Raw genomic sequence first — 15,099 nt, 5'->3', positions numbered from 1 at the left:
AGAAAAAAGTTGGTGAACATAGTATCATGAAGATTATCAATTAAGAAGCTTAGCATATAAGATATCAAAACTATAAAAATAGGAGATGAGACTTAAAAAAATTGAGGTAAATTATTATTTTTTGGTCACTTTAATGTATCATTTTACTACAGTACTTTATGAGAGTGTTTTTTATTATTTTAATTTGACTAAATTAGGTATATGTTTAGCTATAACCCAAAATAGTATCAAGACACACTCGTATTAATAAAAAGAATCAAATAAACTTTTAATATTTCAATAATTATAATACTGAAAAGCTCAATAAACATTCAATAAATATTTTTTTAAGAGTATGTTTAGGTGCATATATCACGAGTCTTTCTTTAATCCAATTAGTTACCATATATTATTAATGTTTTTCACTGTCGGATAATGCTCCACCCTCGTCTCCCCCATGTTGTAGCTCCTCACTGATATACATATAAAAAAGCATACGAGAAAGAAAAAAAAAAGAGCAAGAGAAATAATAATGTATTTACAGTATCGAACATGTATTTTATAAAGACGGAAGAGAGAAAATTCATTATTATAACTAGCACTTCTATAAATAATAATCAACGGCAATAAGCAGAAATATTTTCATTTAAAACGAAAAAAAAAAAGAGAAAAAGCAGTGATCATTTTCTTCACAAAATTTTGTTTATTAAAGACACCAACAAAACTTGGCTTTGAAAAAGGGAAGAACATAAAATCGTGAAAAACATACATATTTACATGTTAAAAGCTATATTGCTTGTGTCATGAATACATTCATTATAAACTATAAATAACACGCCATTGCCATTTGCCAGAGTAGAACGTTAGAATCCTTTTTTTTTTCTCTCCTCTCTCTCTCTCACACACACTCTCTCCCAACTTCATTTAGAAGCGTTTGCCTTGTGAGCTGCAGCAAGCTCAACAGATATGATGAAAGTCGACTTGCCAGCTTCTTTCAGATACTGCACATCTCCATTCATCAGCTTCACCAGTTTCCTACTGATTAGCAGGCTGATGCCCTCCTCAGATACATCACCTTCGTTTCCAAACATCTGGTTCAGTAACGCTTCCGGTATCCCCACACCTGTATGAATCAATCTGATCCCAGAAAAAAAGAAAAAAAGAGCAGCAGCCCAATAAAGAAACATGATATTGATTCAGTTCTAAGTAATAAAGAACTTTTTGTATGCCTTTATGGTTAAAGAATTGTTGAGTTACGCGAAAAAGGGTACCTCAAGTCTAGCCGCACAAGATGAACAGACTCTCCTAGCTGATCTTTGGTCAGGTTGGAAACTATAACAATCTGACCTCCACTTGGTGTAAAGTTAATTGCTATTAGTAAGAAGTCAGATATGACTTGTTGGAGCCTGAGACTGTCACCATATAAGGTATCATTCATGGTCTCTTCTGCTGCATTTTGTTCTATGTTGATTCCCTTCGCTTTGCTTTTCATCATGACTTGGCTCATAGAAGCAACCAATACGTCACCCAGAGTAAACTCAGCCATTTCCAGATCGGAATAGCTGTTGTGGAACGAAGATAACACGATAGAATAAGTGACCACATTATCAAAGACTGAAACCAGACTTACTGCAAATAGTTGCGCAAACGAATATACATGTCGATAGATAGATATGTACAAAGTCTTTCCTAGGATCTGAAACTAAACTAGAAACGAATTTAAATATGGCAGCATATGGGATACTCTAAAGCAGCAGCAATCAAACATGAGAGACCATGCCATCCATGGTAATTTGAAGACTCGGTAGAAAAGCAGACATTGTACAGTTTAACAAAATAAAAATTGCATGATTTTTCTGCCTGATACCGAGAAAGATATATTTTCGACATAACCATACATACCCGTCTATGATGCTATCAAGATCAGAGTCATCAAGAATCTTGCTAAGCTGCCGCTGGCACTGGGCACTAGTATGCAGAAGCTGTTTCTGTTCACCTCCCAACTCAGTATCTTCCATCATTTTTCTTGAAAATATTATTCCAGCCAACGGATTGCGGATCTGTCTCTTCATATATGCTAATGCTTTCAATCTCTTCACAGCAGTTTGCTCCATTAAGCGCTGGACATGAAGTGCTTGCTGCAGTTCTAGGCTAGCAAGCTGCAAGAAGCAAAAGACCCCAGTGACTGAACCCTCCCTGTCCAATTTCTTACTTACACAAAGCAGGCACTCTACATATTTTCCATTCCGCGCCAAAAACCCAAAAGGAATCTTTTCAGATTCCTGACCTGTCATGGCATTATTCAGCACGACACCAAGATTTATGAAGGCCTCCTGATTTTTGAGACGGCAGCATGCCATGTTTATCCCAAAAACCTCTCCCATAAGCATTTTATCAATGACCTCTTCCCGTTTCCAACCAGTTATCTTCGTCATTGCTGGATTCCACTCGGAACACCAGCCAAATTCATCACTGCCGAAAATTGGGGGTATCAATGGGTTCCGGTTTTGTACAATTGCTTTGTAATCACCTTCGATTCGAGTGAACTTGTCCAAAATAGTCTTCTGAGCAGTAAGATCTTGGGCCACAAAACACACCCCAACAACATTTCCATGAAGGTCCCTACTCGCACAAGCATTCACTACCAAGCTGATGGGACCAGAGTCATTCCTAGAACCATAAGTTTTGATCTCAAATTGAATGTTCCTTTCCTCTTTGCCTGAAAAGAAACATAGTCAAACTACTTAATTATCTCCATTAAGGGGGGCAAAGATAACAAAAAATTTATTACAAAAACTGGTGATTTCTCCAGCCGGCACCCTTTCCTCTTAGAAAGAAACATATAACTGTACACACATGACAAGGTAATGCAGAATAAAAGATGAATGGAGAGAAACTGGAATAAAGAAGGGGGTAGAAGAGCAATCATTCTGTGCATATTCATTCTAAACTGTCAATGTACTGGTTAGCATATACATAAAAATTTAAAAGGTCATTCTCAAGCAAGCACATGCATACAGACAGTCCTCCTAGTGAGTAGCACATGTTCATTCTAAACAGAGTGCACTGGTTAACAAATGCAGGAACATGCTTATATGGTTGTTCATATGTAAACACATGTATGCAAATAGTCTTTCAGGTAAGTAAGAGGGATATTGAAAGTAACCCAATTTATAAAATGGCAATTACATACCTTCCAATGCCAAGTCTAACATTGATTTGACAACGTCAGTTGATGAATCCTCCACAAGAGTCAGTAAATGCTTCCCAATTGCTTTCTCAACTGGAAGACCAGTCAAGTCAGAAATTTTTGTGTTCCACCCATTAACCAGCCCATCAACATCCACCGCCAAAATTGGCACTGTGGCTGTTTCAATCAAACGGACCATCTCACTTGTCACAGCTTCAAGTTCTTGCATCCCTTCAATTTTTAAGTCAGAGAGCTTTGTATTGACAGTCACAGTGTTTGAATCCAAAGTGTCCATATCTTTGAATGCATTCCTCAGTATAAGCTGCAAAGAATGGATTGCATCCATTTCGTAATCCTTCCAAGGAAAGCTCCTTGTCCTGACAACCTCAAGAAAAGCCTTGAACGAAGATCTTGGGTGCATCTTCCTTGCATCATCCTTCTCACCTGGGTCATGTTTCGCACCACCCCATCTGACTTCTGCAGCAGTGTGGGACCGAAACCAGAAAATCATGTCCTTGGATGTTATCCTCACAGCTGCCATTCCACATACTATATCCCCTAGAGAGAGAGCCCCAGGATAGCCTGCATCACATAAGCTGTCTGTACTCAAACCAGTGGAATCCATATGGTACTCAGAGAGCCACGATACTATGTCAAGAATCTGGGAATCACTTGGAGTGATTCCTAGCCTCCATATCTTGTTTTTGTACAAGAGAGCAGCCCCGTCACATTTCACTAGGTCCATTATACTTGGGTTTTGTGACACAATACCCAATGGTGCATCACGCATCAGCATATCACACAATAGTGTTTGGGTCCTCAGAATGTTCTTCTCAACGATCTGATTTTCTAGTTCTAACTCCTTATTCACATGGATGGCAAATACTTGAACCAAGAACTCACAGGCATACCTCAGAGGGAAAGGAACAAATCTTGGAGTTGTGTTGTGGCACACAACTAAACCCCAGAGTCTCTTTCTCTTTTGTGGCTGCACAGATTCAGGGCTGTCACCCTCATCGTCTCCATCATTGACTACTACAGCCATAACCAGAGAAGCAATGGAATTCATGTTCTCCATGTATTGTAAATGGCAGCTGTGAGGAGCCCTTAAAGTTGAACCGCACAAGGTTAGATCAAATGGAAGCTTCTCGTCCTGAAACACCTTAACATGTTTTGCACAACAATCAACAATCATACGAACCTTATTTTTCATAAATAAAAATCTTGCAGCTTGAGGAATATCAGTAGCTGGGTAATGCAAACCCAAATATGGTTCCAGACCAGGCTTTGCAGTCTCAGACACCACCTCCCCGTGATCATCATCATGAAATTTATAGGCCATCACCCTGTCATACCCCGTGAGTTCAAAGACCTCTTGGACCATAGTGTCACAAAGCCTTTCCATGCTCCCACTAGGCAGAGCCTGCAATCTAGTAATTGCTTTCGCTGCTAGTTTGTATGATTGCAGGGCCCCGGCAGCAGTCATGGGGACTTCATAAGGCTTCACTGGCTCAAAGTCAATGATCAAGCTACCAGTTACCCGGTGAACAATTGCATAAAAGGGCTTTCCAGAGGTCTTGCAATGAACTAATATGGGATTTAATAGAGAAACATCTCCAAATCCCAGGGCCTTTTGCAATGCAGAGGCACTGGGAGCAGTAAAAATGGTCCTCATATCTGTTCCAATGCCTAGAACAGGGTGATCTCCAACGCTTGGGACCGCATGACTGATCATGGTCAGCATTTCAGGTGAATTCTCACTGTATGCAATGACCTTCAAAGTTTTCTCATCCAAGGCCAGCAAGCACCCAAATGGCTGGATCAGCTTGCCTTTTTGTATGTGGTGAAGATAAGCGGTGGTTACTTTGTCAGACCTTGGTTGTAGATCCGCAGAAACTGAGTTGCTAACACGTACTGAACTCGTGTAGTCAAAGGAACTACCTGACTCCTCAAACTCAGCATGGAGCTTTGCATCAACAGTTGTTTGAGCAACTATTCTAGCACTGTGTTTAGATCGCCCTGAATTGCTGGACGAGTGGCTCGGTCTTGACGAAGACATCTTCAACGAAGCTGGAAAATAAACTTTAAATTAAGAACAAAAGTATCATAAGAAAACAAATAAATATTCAAGACATAGCATACGAAACCATTAGCATGCTCATTTGAAAATAAATTACAAGTCTTTCTATCAACAAACTTTGATTCTAAAAGGCCAAGTAATATTATAAGAAATCTTGATTTAAACTAGCGAGTTAACTTAAGCCCCAGATGATTTGATCCAAAAAACTTACCCAAATCTAAATACTACAACAGACAATCATATTCATTCAGTAAAATCTACTTACATATATATATATATATATATATAAATATATTTATATATATAGTAACAAACTTTAACAGTTGGTATCAGCTAATAATTTACAAAAGACTACACAAAGTAAGCCATACTAATTTCCAGTATCATAGCAAGAAAAGAGGCACTCGCAACCAAAACAACAAACTAAAACTTACCCAACTATCTCATAAACTAAAGAAAACGGTTGATCACTAAGGGGGGAAAATATGGGCAAAAAAAAGTATTTTAGTCTTGTGAAGTCCAACCTGGTCAAGAAAAAGTTGGAAGCAGAAACAAATGAAGGAAAGGAAAGAACCCCCTTTAACTCAGACCCAGTACTCTTCAGCTTCAACCATATTTGAATAGCACAAAATCCGAGTGAAATATAGCTTGGAAACGAAATTCCCGACCGTGCCAACCAGACTCTCAAATTCCCATTTCCTGGAAAACCCACAAAATATCGATCACCGCCTCTGCTGTCTGTGGTCCCACCTCGCCACTGCTCTCCCCATCAGACCCCCGTGCTAAGCAATACAACATATATATATATAAATTTTATATATTATATAATTATTCAGTGAGACAAAAACGATAAACCTACTCAATTGGGTTTTCGCTGTATAATAAACAATATAATATTGCAATAAAGTAGACAACACTCTCAAATTTAACATGGATAGTGGAAAAGCCAAAACTACGTCGGAAGAGCGGTTTGGTTTCCAAAGATGGATAACAGCGTTGGTTGACGACCCCCATATATAGCATATAGCCCAAGGCCTTTCTTTTTTTTTTTGTAAATGGATAAAAAAGAAAGAAAAAAATTGAATCTCAAATTTAAATTAAATAAGTTGAACCCAGATTTAAAAACTGGAAATTTAATCCAAAACCAAAACCCTTTTTAATTGTATTTGAGTTTTGTGCTTTGAAAAAAAAACAATGGAGAATCGGGATTGGGTTACCGTACAGTAACACATGACTTTCCTTTTCTGCAAGTTGTAAAAAGGTAAAATACGCACGTGCCAGATAGATAAAATTATATTTTCACTGATTGAACTTGTTTTTTACCACTTGTTTATTATTTAATGAGTGGAGAATTGATATTAACCAACACTAACTCAAAACTTGGGTTTAGAATAATCAAAGGGTCTTAAAAATAAATAAAGAAAAGGTTTAATTAATACCAAAAGGTAACTATTTTTGAGTGAGTAAAGTTAGAGAGAGAGGGGGGGGAGAGACATACTGGAAAGGAATAGTGCATAGTCCATAGCCCATGCCAGTGACTGGAATGCCAACAAAAGATTGCGTTACGGCACTTGCAGCGGTCACGTGCGAAGGTCTATCTTGTTTGTTAACTGTGGATCAGATTTTATCAACTCACATCTAACTCTAATTCTGTCTCTTGGTTTTGTTTTGTTTTGTGGGTCACGTTTTCGAGTGTCATCACGCTCAACTCAACAACATCAGATTCGGCCCATAATTTTATCATATGATTACTATATTATACAGATTTAGTCTCTAATAATAACCATGTAGGGCCCACATCAGGCCCAAAAGAAAAACAAAATGTGGGGCCCACTTCAGATCCACATTACATGCTTTACCTATCTATAACTTTACCTTTTGTGTATATCTGGCCATCCTTATCTCTCTTTTATCTTGCTGAGAGAACGAATCTGGGCACTAGTTGTGAGTGTGTGTGCAAAAGGATGAGGGCGCATGTTAATGGAATCGGCCCAACAATGACATAGGAGAATATGGGCCACCCTTCTCCTTGTCTCCTCTCCCCACCAATAAAAAATCCCAAAAATATTTGGTCACAGCGGCAATACACATTGTTTTTCCAACTTCTGTGAATTAGTGGCACAAGAGTATGAGAGCTTGTTCCATTGAATTTTTGTAATAAGTCTCTTTCAAAAGCTTTGATTAGCAAGATGTCAAACTAGATAGAGTGAAGGTTATCCTTTTACGCCATTAAAAGTATGAAGGAATAGTTAGCTAGCTAGATGGATAGATAGATATATAGGACTAAGGAGAGACTTCTTTCATATCTACAGGAGTCTTTGTTTGCTATTGAGGAACATTCCTTCTTGTATCTACTTATGTGTAATGCCTTGGTATAATCATGTGATCTCTTCATCCCAAGTGCAGACAAGTGTGTTGGTAGAGTCGTATACAATGTACTTTTTTTACTTAGTAAGGAGGTGTGAACATGGTTGTTCCTTCTACATAAATCAGAAGAAAATCAAAATCTATGCCTATGTGTTTTTAAGCAATGAATTTGACATTTTTGTGGGATTTTTAGCAAACAAAAGTAGTGCTATTATGATTAACCTCAGATCACAAGGAAAGTGTGTACCATTTGGAATACAGGTATATAGAGATCTTCAACACCAGACCACTTTGCAGATCAAGTTGTAGAAAAGAGGAGACATTTAGTTGGTTCACCAAGTAATATACCATCACCTAAACTTGGCTCAGATTGCTTTAAGTTTTCAATATAAAATATACACATTCACAGATGCACTAATTTCAAAATTCAAAATATATTCCCCTTTTACACCCACCCACCTCAAATTCTAACCATTTAAGCCTCAACTTGGCAATAATAATGAGTCTCATCATTTGACCAAATACATTATTGAAATTGAAATCCCTTTCTAAATGTTCTATCAAGGATGTTTGTTACATCACATCCAATATTTTTAGGCAAATGAAGTCCGATCCAATTATCTATTGGATGTTGGGTTTTTACAACCAATCAAATCCAATTAGCTTGTCTCAACTGGCCTGATCCAATAGTCCATTAGAATTGATCAATTCTATCAATTAGATGTGCCCGCGTGCTTATGTATTTGATTGGATTGAATCCATCCAATGTTTTTGAGCATTTATTTAGCTAAATCTGTTTAAATAATTCATAATATTATAAATAGAAAAATTAATTTGTTTAAAATGGTACAACACCGTACAAATGCAACATAAGTTATAAGCATAATCCTAAATAAATAAATATATTTTTAAAATATATATACAATTGTATCAGTTCGGTTGTATTGAATTTTTACATATATCATCCAACAACCGATCCGATCCAATTTAAATCTTCAAAGTCTAAACATTCGAATTAGATTGGATAAACTTTGCACAACCCTAATACAACAATAACATACGGCAGTAAACCGTAATTAGTAAAACTACCATAAGCTTCATGGATCTGAAATAACTTATAAGCGGTTAAAAAAAGTTTCTTTCTTTTATGTTATCTCTATACTGTTATCAGGTATGGTTATATGCTTTTTTTTTGTTTTTAAATTACATTGCATTTCTTTCAAGCATTATGATCCAAATATCCTATAATAATAGAGAGAAGGGCCAGCCATATATAGAGCTCAGAATTCCTAACATTGTTTTCCAACTCATGAATATCATCCATCTGCTATGGGTTAAGTACCATCCACAAACACAAAGTGGTCCCTTTGGGTACATCCGATTAATTATAATTATCCTTAAAACAAACTGTGGTATGGTGTCTCAAACTCTTGCCCAATTGGAACAAGAAAGAAGTTGAGCTTAGTCATGTCACTCAAAAGTTTAATATCTCTTTTCGTTCTACAACGAATGTAAAAACAATACCAAAAGAGGAGGAAAAAAACAGTCACTTCATAATCTAATTGCACAGTGTTTAGTATATGAGCCCTGATTTGGTTGACAGCCTTAAACTGCACTTTAGGAGATATCAAATCCAATAAGTTTCAACTAATTATTCAGGAGCAACACAACACGACACAAGAATCCACACATTTTAAGCTCCTGGACTAACCCTATAATATTTTAAGAGCAATAAACTATAACAATTACCAGATATCCTGGAGGGACTGGAACTTTAAACCTTGTGGAGTGGGAGCAATTACACACACATACATATATAATGGCTATATAAATTTGAATCATTTCATAATCAAAAGTTGCATCCGGGTTTTATATACCTATAGAACAACTCAACAACAGCTTATGACCAAGCTTGGTCTTTCTCCATAGCTATTGTGAAAAAACAAGTGTCAAAATCTACCCACATTTTCTCTTTCTCACCCTAAATTAAACATCAAACAGTGAAGACTTAAAGACATGGCTTCCAAGTCTTCAATGATCTCCGAAGGGATGCTGCACCCTCATAAAACTTTTCTATACTCAATATAGAAACTCAGTATAATCTTTTTCAAACTCCTTGAGAAAATTTTGAAGCGTTGCTTCCAAAGACATTGTTATCATCAATAAATTATAGAACAGAAAAATATGAATTGACCTCATTCTCTACAACATGATTTAGAATCATCTAAATGGGAATTGCATTCTTTGGAATAGAAATCATTCCTCTCAATCAAAACTTTCAGCACATCATAAGTAAAGGTTGGATCATTGGGATCACTAGTTGGAGACCCAAAAGATGATTCCCCAATTCCAGATTTCTTGATACATAAGCAACAACCTTTACCTGAAGAAGAGGAACTAGAAGCATTTGGGGCAGCAACAAGTGCAGAAGAATTAGAAGAAGCCTTTATATGGGTTTTTCTGGAGCGTTTTCTTTGGGCCTTGGTGAATGGACCAAGGACCAAGTGTCTGGCTTTTCCAAAATTCATTGAAAACCCATAACAGCCATGCCATTTGGCTCTCTTCTTCGGTTTTTGCTCATCTCTTCCTTGGACCCCACCACTCTCATCGTCATCATCACCATCACCATCATCACCTCCATTTCCACCACCGGCACCAACACAGTCTTCAACGGTTGAGATCTCCTTATCTGGCACAGACATCAAACTTTATCAAACGGGTATTACAAAGAGCAAAATTCCAAAGAAGGATCACTTTCATGGATTACAGAAAGGAATTTTTTTTTTCCACAAATTTCATGGAAAATGTTGGATTTTCTTGAGAAAAACAGAAAATCCAGTAGAGTTTTTTAACAGAATCAAACTTTCCAAGGGAGAGCGATGGAGACTATTTAGGTTTATGGCCAAAATAATCAATTAAAAAAAAAAAAGTTCCCCTGCTTTTTGCAGGTCTTAAGTTCCCCAACCCTGGATAACAAACACCACAAAGCACAACTTTGCCTAATTAATTAATTAATTAACTAACTATCTTCCTGTTGTTCTAAAAAAAAAAACTTCCCGTTTATTTATTTATTTTGCTGTTTATTATTAAATTTGTACGTTTAAAAAGACTTCCAATTTCTTTCTTAACAAATAAACAATAATAGAGGTTGGGGGACGTGGTAATCATTTGATGGCGTGCTTATATGAGTAAGCAAGTAAAGAAAATGACTTTTTTTAAAAGAGGTAAAGTTTTTAGGTTTAACAATTTAGTGATATTTTATTATAAAAATTAGAAAACATAATGGCCCTCTTAGCTCAATTTTTTGTGATTATTAACAATATATATATTTGAAATATTTTTAAGTAGATTGTGGGGGTAGGAATTCATTTTTACGCTACTCGTACAACATATTTTTTATAAAGACACGTGAGGATGTCTTGACCACAATTTATATTTTTTATGATGATGTTCATTGTATAGCGAACTTCATGTAGGTTTTCAAGAAATATTGAATAATTAAAGTACTGAAAACAAAGTTCAAAAACGTGTTGCTACTATATATTTTGCGTGGTTTTTTTTATAAAAATATATAAATTATGTATAAAAAAATTTATGTTCTATGTAAGGGTTATTTTGGCCGATTAACCGTTTGAACCTTTTATTTTTAAAAACTAACTTTTAGACATCGTGTTTTGGTAATAGGTTAAAAATAGGAATAGATAGATCGATTATTTGAACATTGTATTTTAGTCGATTACTTGTTTTGACCCTTTGTTTTTAAAAATTAACGTTTGGACCATGTACTTATTCAAAAAGTAAAAAATTATTGGGATATTTGCGGTAAAAGTACCCAAATTATTACGTTTGTAGCACTTAAGTACCCAAGTTATTTTTTGTCGGTGAAAGTACATTTCGTCCATGTTTTGTTGCAACCGTCAGTTTCAACTGTTAAGTGTGTTTGAAACATGTTGGTGAAAGTACCAAATTAAATAAATATTTGTGGTGAAAATACTTAATTTAATAAATATGTGTTGCAAAAGTACAAAAGTTATGAGATATTTGCGGCAAAAGTACCCAGGTTATAAGCAAATTTGATATCACGTGGTGGACTTGGCGACAAATAAAAAACTGCAATAAAATATGAATGGAAGGTACTTTCGCCGGCAAAAAAATAACTTGGGTACTTAAGTGCTACAAACGTAATAACTTTGGTACTTTCGCCGCAAATATTCCAAAATTCTTTATAAAAAGTAATGTATGTTTTCTGTAAGGGTTCATACCATTTTGAACCTTGTATTTTAGCCGATTACCCATTGGGACCCTTTATTTTTGAAAATTGACTTGTGGACCTAATGTTTGTCAAAAAATTAAAAATAAGATCAGATAGATCGATTATTTGAACACTATATTTTGGCAGATCATTCGTTTTGACCATTTATTTTTAAAAATTAACTTTGGACCATGTATTTATTCAAAAGGTTAAAAATTATTTATAAAAAGTAAATTATGTAAATACATATAATTTATGTTTTCTATTAGGGTTAACACCATTTTGAACATTGTATTTTAGTCAATTACCATTTTGGATCATATATATATATATATATGTTGACGCGGTTCTTTGCCAACAGGTAATTAAGAGAAGAAGAGAAAGGGATTAGTGCTGAATATAGAACCGTCACAGATATAGGATCTTAGAGAATGAACTAGGTGACTCAAGACACGTTTTTAAGTGGTTCGAAGGTTAAAATCCTTCTACTCCACTAGTCAATATTATTGATATATTCTGGGTATTTGGTTACAAAGCATATCTCTATTCAGAGACTATTTTTTTCCAACCCTTATCAACTCCTAGGTTCTCCATATTTATAGGAGAAGGCACCTGGAAGTTGGTAAGGAGGTCATCCTGTGACCTTATTATTTGTCATATCAACTCTGTGACATTCATGATTAATTTCTAAACCTGACACATACGTATGGTCAAATCGATAGGTAAGGAGATAATGGGTCGCACGGCCCAACCCAGCCGTGGATATCTGAACACGCACGTTCCTGCTGCGTGTCCGAGAAGTCAAGGAGATATGGGACACGTGATGTCAGATATATGCACGTTTATCTTGCGTGTGTTGACTTTACAGAGGGTCAGAGCTCCATGCATAGCCCGTGCCACGAGCTGCTCCCCTGACCCGACCTTCGGCCTTCGGATTCCTTCCCCCAGTCCTGGGCAACCTTGGCGAGTCCTCAGGGATTGCTCGAGCTAATAAGGTACGACCTCGAAACGGGAGCTCCGGTCTTGGGGATGTTAATGGGCTAATCGTGATTAGTCCGTAGCTCGGCCTGCTAATCAGCCCGTGGGAAAACCAGGGCGTACATCTGCCCCCCAAGCTCCTGCTCGTGGTACATGACGTCGTATATAAGACCACAGTAGGGGCTTTTAGACTTTCCCAAAAACTCTTCGCATTCCACTCTTTACGCAGGCGTCTGATACGTGGAACGTCGTGGGTGGTGACGGTACGTCTTACGAGAACCGCATTTAATGGCCTAGCCTATGCCCAGCCATCGTTTCGTATTTCGAGTGGAAGGCCTCGGATCCCTCACCAGGGCCACCCAAGAGCCTTCTACACGTGATCCTTCACGTATATAAAAAGGGGGTGGCCACCCTACGCACGGGCCACCCTTTCATTCAAAATTTTCCAAATCTCATTTTCTCTCCCTTCTCCATATTTCAGAAGAACGAAACCCTCAACCCTGTTGCTGCCATTTTCATCGTTCACGAAGCTTAGGCGCACGGACTTCTCCGAAGCTTTGGAAACTACTACACCGACAAAGCTCCTACCAACGCAACGCCCTCGTCTACTTCCCAACCATACACTATAAGTTTCCCGACCCTGTTCACTTTGAAAACATGCTACTGTAGCTTAGGAAAAAAAATTCACTGTAGCCGCATGCAAGGGTTTTCTGGGTTGTGTGGATATGGAGGGTGACAGCCCTTTTTAGGTTAGGGCACATTTGTTGTAAGAAATCGCTTTAGCGTATGGGTTTCAGGGTGCTTTTTCTGGACAAATTTCTGGGTAGGAGTTTTGGGAATTTTCGGGTGCAAAACCGGGTAGCTTAGGGAACACGCCTCATAAGCGGTTTTGTAATTTTCTGCCTATTGAAACTTTCCCCCCAAGGCAAATTCTATTCTGAATCCCCTGACACGCGAATTCCGAGTAATCTGGGATCTATTGGGAGCATACGCGCGTGTTCACTGAACCGCGTGGTTCCACTCTCCACGAGCTGGGCTTACCTTAGCTCGTGCAAATAATAATTGCTTCTTCCTTCTGCTGGGGTCGCCTTTTCTAAATTGTTTTCTTTTGTTCGCTAGGCGACCAGATGGCTCCAAAAAAGAACCTCCCTCAGAAGAACATTGGAAAAAGGAAAGGCGGTGATGCCTAGCTCCCCGATCCCCCGCTTCGGGCCGGCCGTGGAGAAGGAGGTCGAGGTGGCCCCCGACGCATTCTTTGAGGCGGAGAGAATCGTCTCAAAGGTGACCGACCAGGCGAAGATCAACAAACTCTTCCTCACTCACAACATTCCACTGGGGAAAGCCTCCGTTATTGCCCGACCTGCCGCGGATGGCGAGCGGAGCTGCACGCCGCTCGATGAATCGTTCGCAGCCTGGAGCGGTGAACACTTCAAGGCAGGGGCCTTCCTTCCCCTAGATCAATACTTCGCTGATTTTTTGAACTACGTGGGGTTGGCCCATTTTCAGCTCCCCCCCCCAACTCCTACCGTCTGCTGGCAGGGTTGAGGTATTTATTCAAGAAGCAGGAGTGGGAGGTCCCTACTCCTGCTGATATTTTATATTTATTTTTCCTCAAAGCCAGCTCGGATCAGCGGGGGCGAGGTGACGGGTTTTACTATTTAACCCGTTTTCCCAATACGGCGGTGGTGATCGAGCTGCCCAGCCACCCAAATGACTTCAAGGACCAGTTCTTCATGTCAACTGGATTCCGGAACTGCGACCACCACTATTTCAATCGTCCTTGTAAGTAATCCCTGATCTTAGCTCGCCTTTCAAGTGTTACTTTATTTTAGCTCCTCCCGTACTCCCTTCTGATTCCAGCCAATCTTGCAGCCATCTACGCGAGGACCGAGAAGTCTGTAACCCTCGGGGGCCAATATGAAACACTGGCGGGCTTGCCCCCCAGTGAGAAGGACTATCGCGTGCTCGTGACGGACGAGACGATGGTGTTCTGCAAACTGATCTTCCCAAATCAGACCCTGAACCTGAAGAGGCCCCGGGGGCCGCCCCCAGTCCGCGACAACAGACCTATCATCGTGGAGGAGGTCGTGGCAGAGGAAGACGAGGAGGACGAGGCGGCTGAAGTTCCGCTCGTGAGGAATAGGAAGAGGACCTTGGAGGTCGCCCAGAGGATGGGCGAGGAGAGGGTCCAATCCGGAGCAGCCGCGGGTCCTTCTGGCCAAGGTAACCCTTACTTGTTTAAGAGTCTAGATA

At 38.6% G+C, this 15,099-nt stretch overlaps 2 protein-coding genes across 3 annotated transcripts; both read right to left on the bottom strand.

Moving 5' to 3' along the window:
- Nucleotides 1-640: 640 nt before the first annotated feature.
- Nucleotides 641-6,168, bottom strand: LOC133788287 (phytochrome A-2). 2 transcript variants are annotated; one of them, XM_062225713.1, is made up of 5 exons: nt 5,774-6,168; nt 3,173-5,251; nt 1,882-2,698; nt 1,251-1,541; nt 641-1,116 (listed from the first exon to the last, which is right to left on the bottom strand). In XM_062225713.1, the coding sequence occupies exons 2-5, from the start codon at nt 5,226-5,228 to the stop codon at nt 900-902; spliced, it is 3,381 nt and encodes a 1,126-aa protein (XP_062081697.1). In that variant the 5' UTR covers nt 5,229-5,251; nt 5,774-6,168; the 3' UTR covers nt 641-899. The 2 variants fall into 2 exon arrangements, with proteins under 2 accessions (XP_062081697.1, XP_062081696.1); XM_062225712.1 differs by having other exon boundaries at nt 3,173-5,239.
- Nucleotides 6,169-9,681: 3,513 nt separating this feature from the next.
- On the bottom strand, nt 9,682-10,701 carry LOC133788285 (uncharacterized). Its single transcript, XM_062225711.1, has one exon. The coding sequence runs from the start codon at nt 10,316-10,318 to the stop codon at nt 9,812-9,814; it is 507 nt and encodes a 168-aa protein (XP_062081695.1). The 5' UTR covers nt 10,319-10,701; the 3' UTR covers nt 9,682-9,811.
- Nucleotides 10,702-15,099: the final 4,398 nt, after the last annotated feature.

This window comes from Humulus lupulus, chromosome 7, assembly GCF_963169125.1.
Source record: "Humulus lupulus chromosome 7, drHumLupu1.1, whole genome shotgun sequence".
Taxonomy (NCBI): domain Eukaryota; kingdom Viridiplantae; phylum Streptophyta; class Magnoliopsida; order Rosales; family Cannabaceae; genus Humulus; species Humulus lupulus.
Note: the sequence above shows the minus strand (reverse complement) of the source record. Positions and strands in the feature narration are given on the sequence as shown.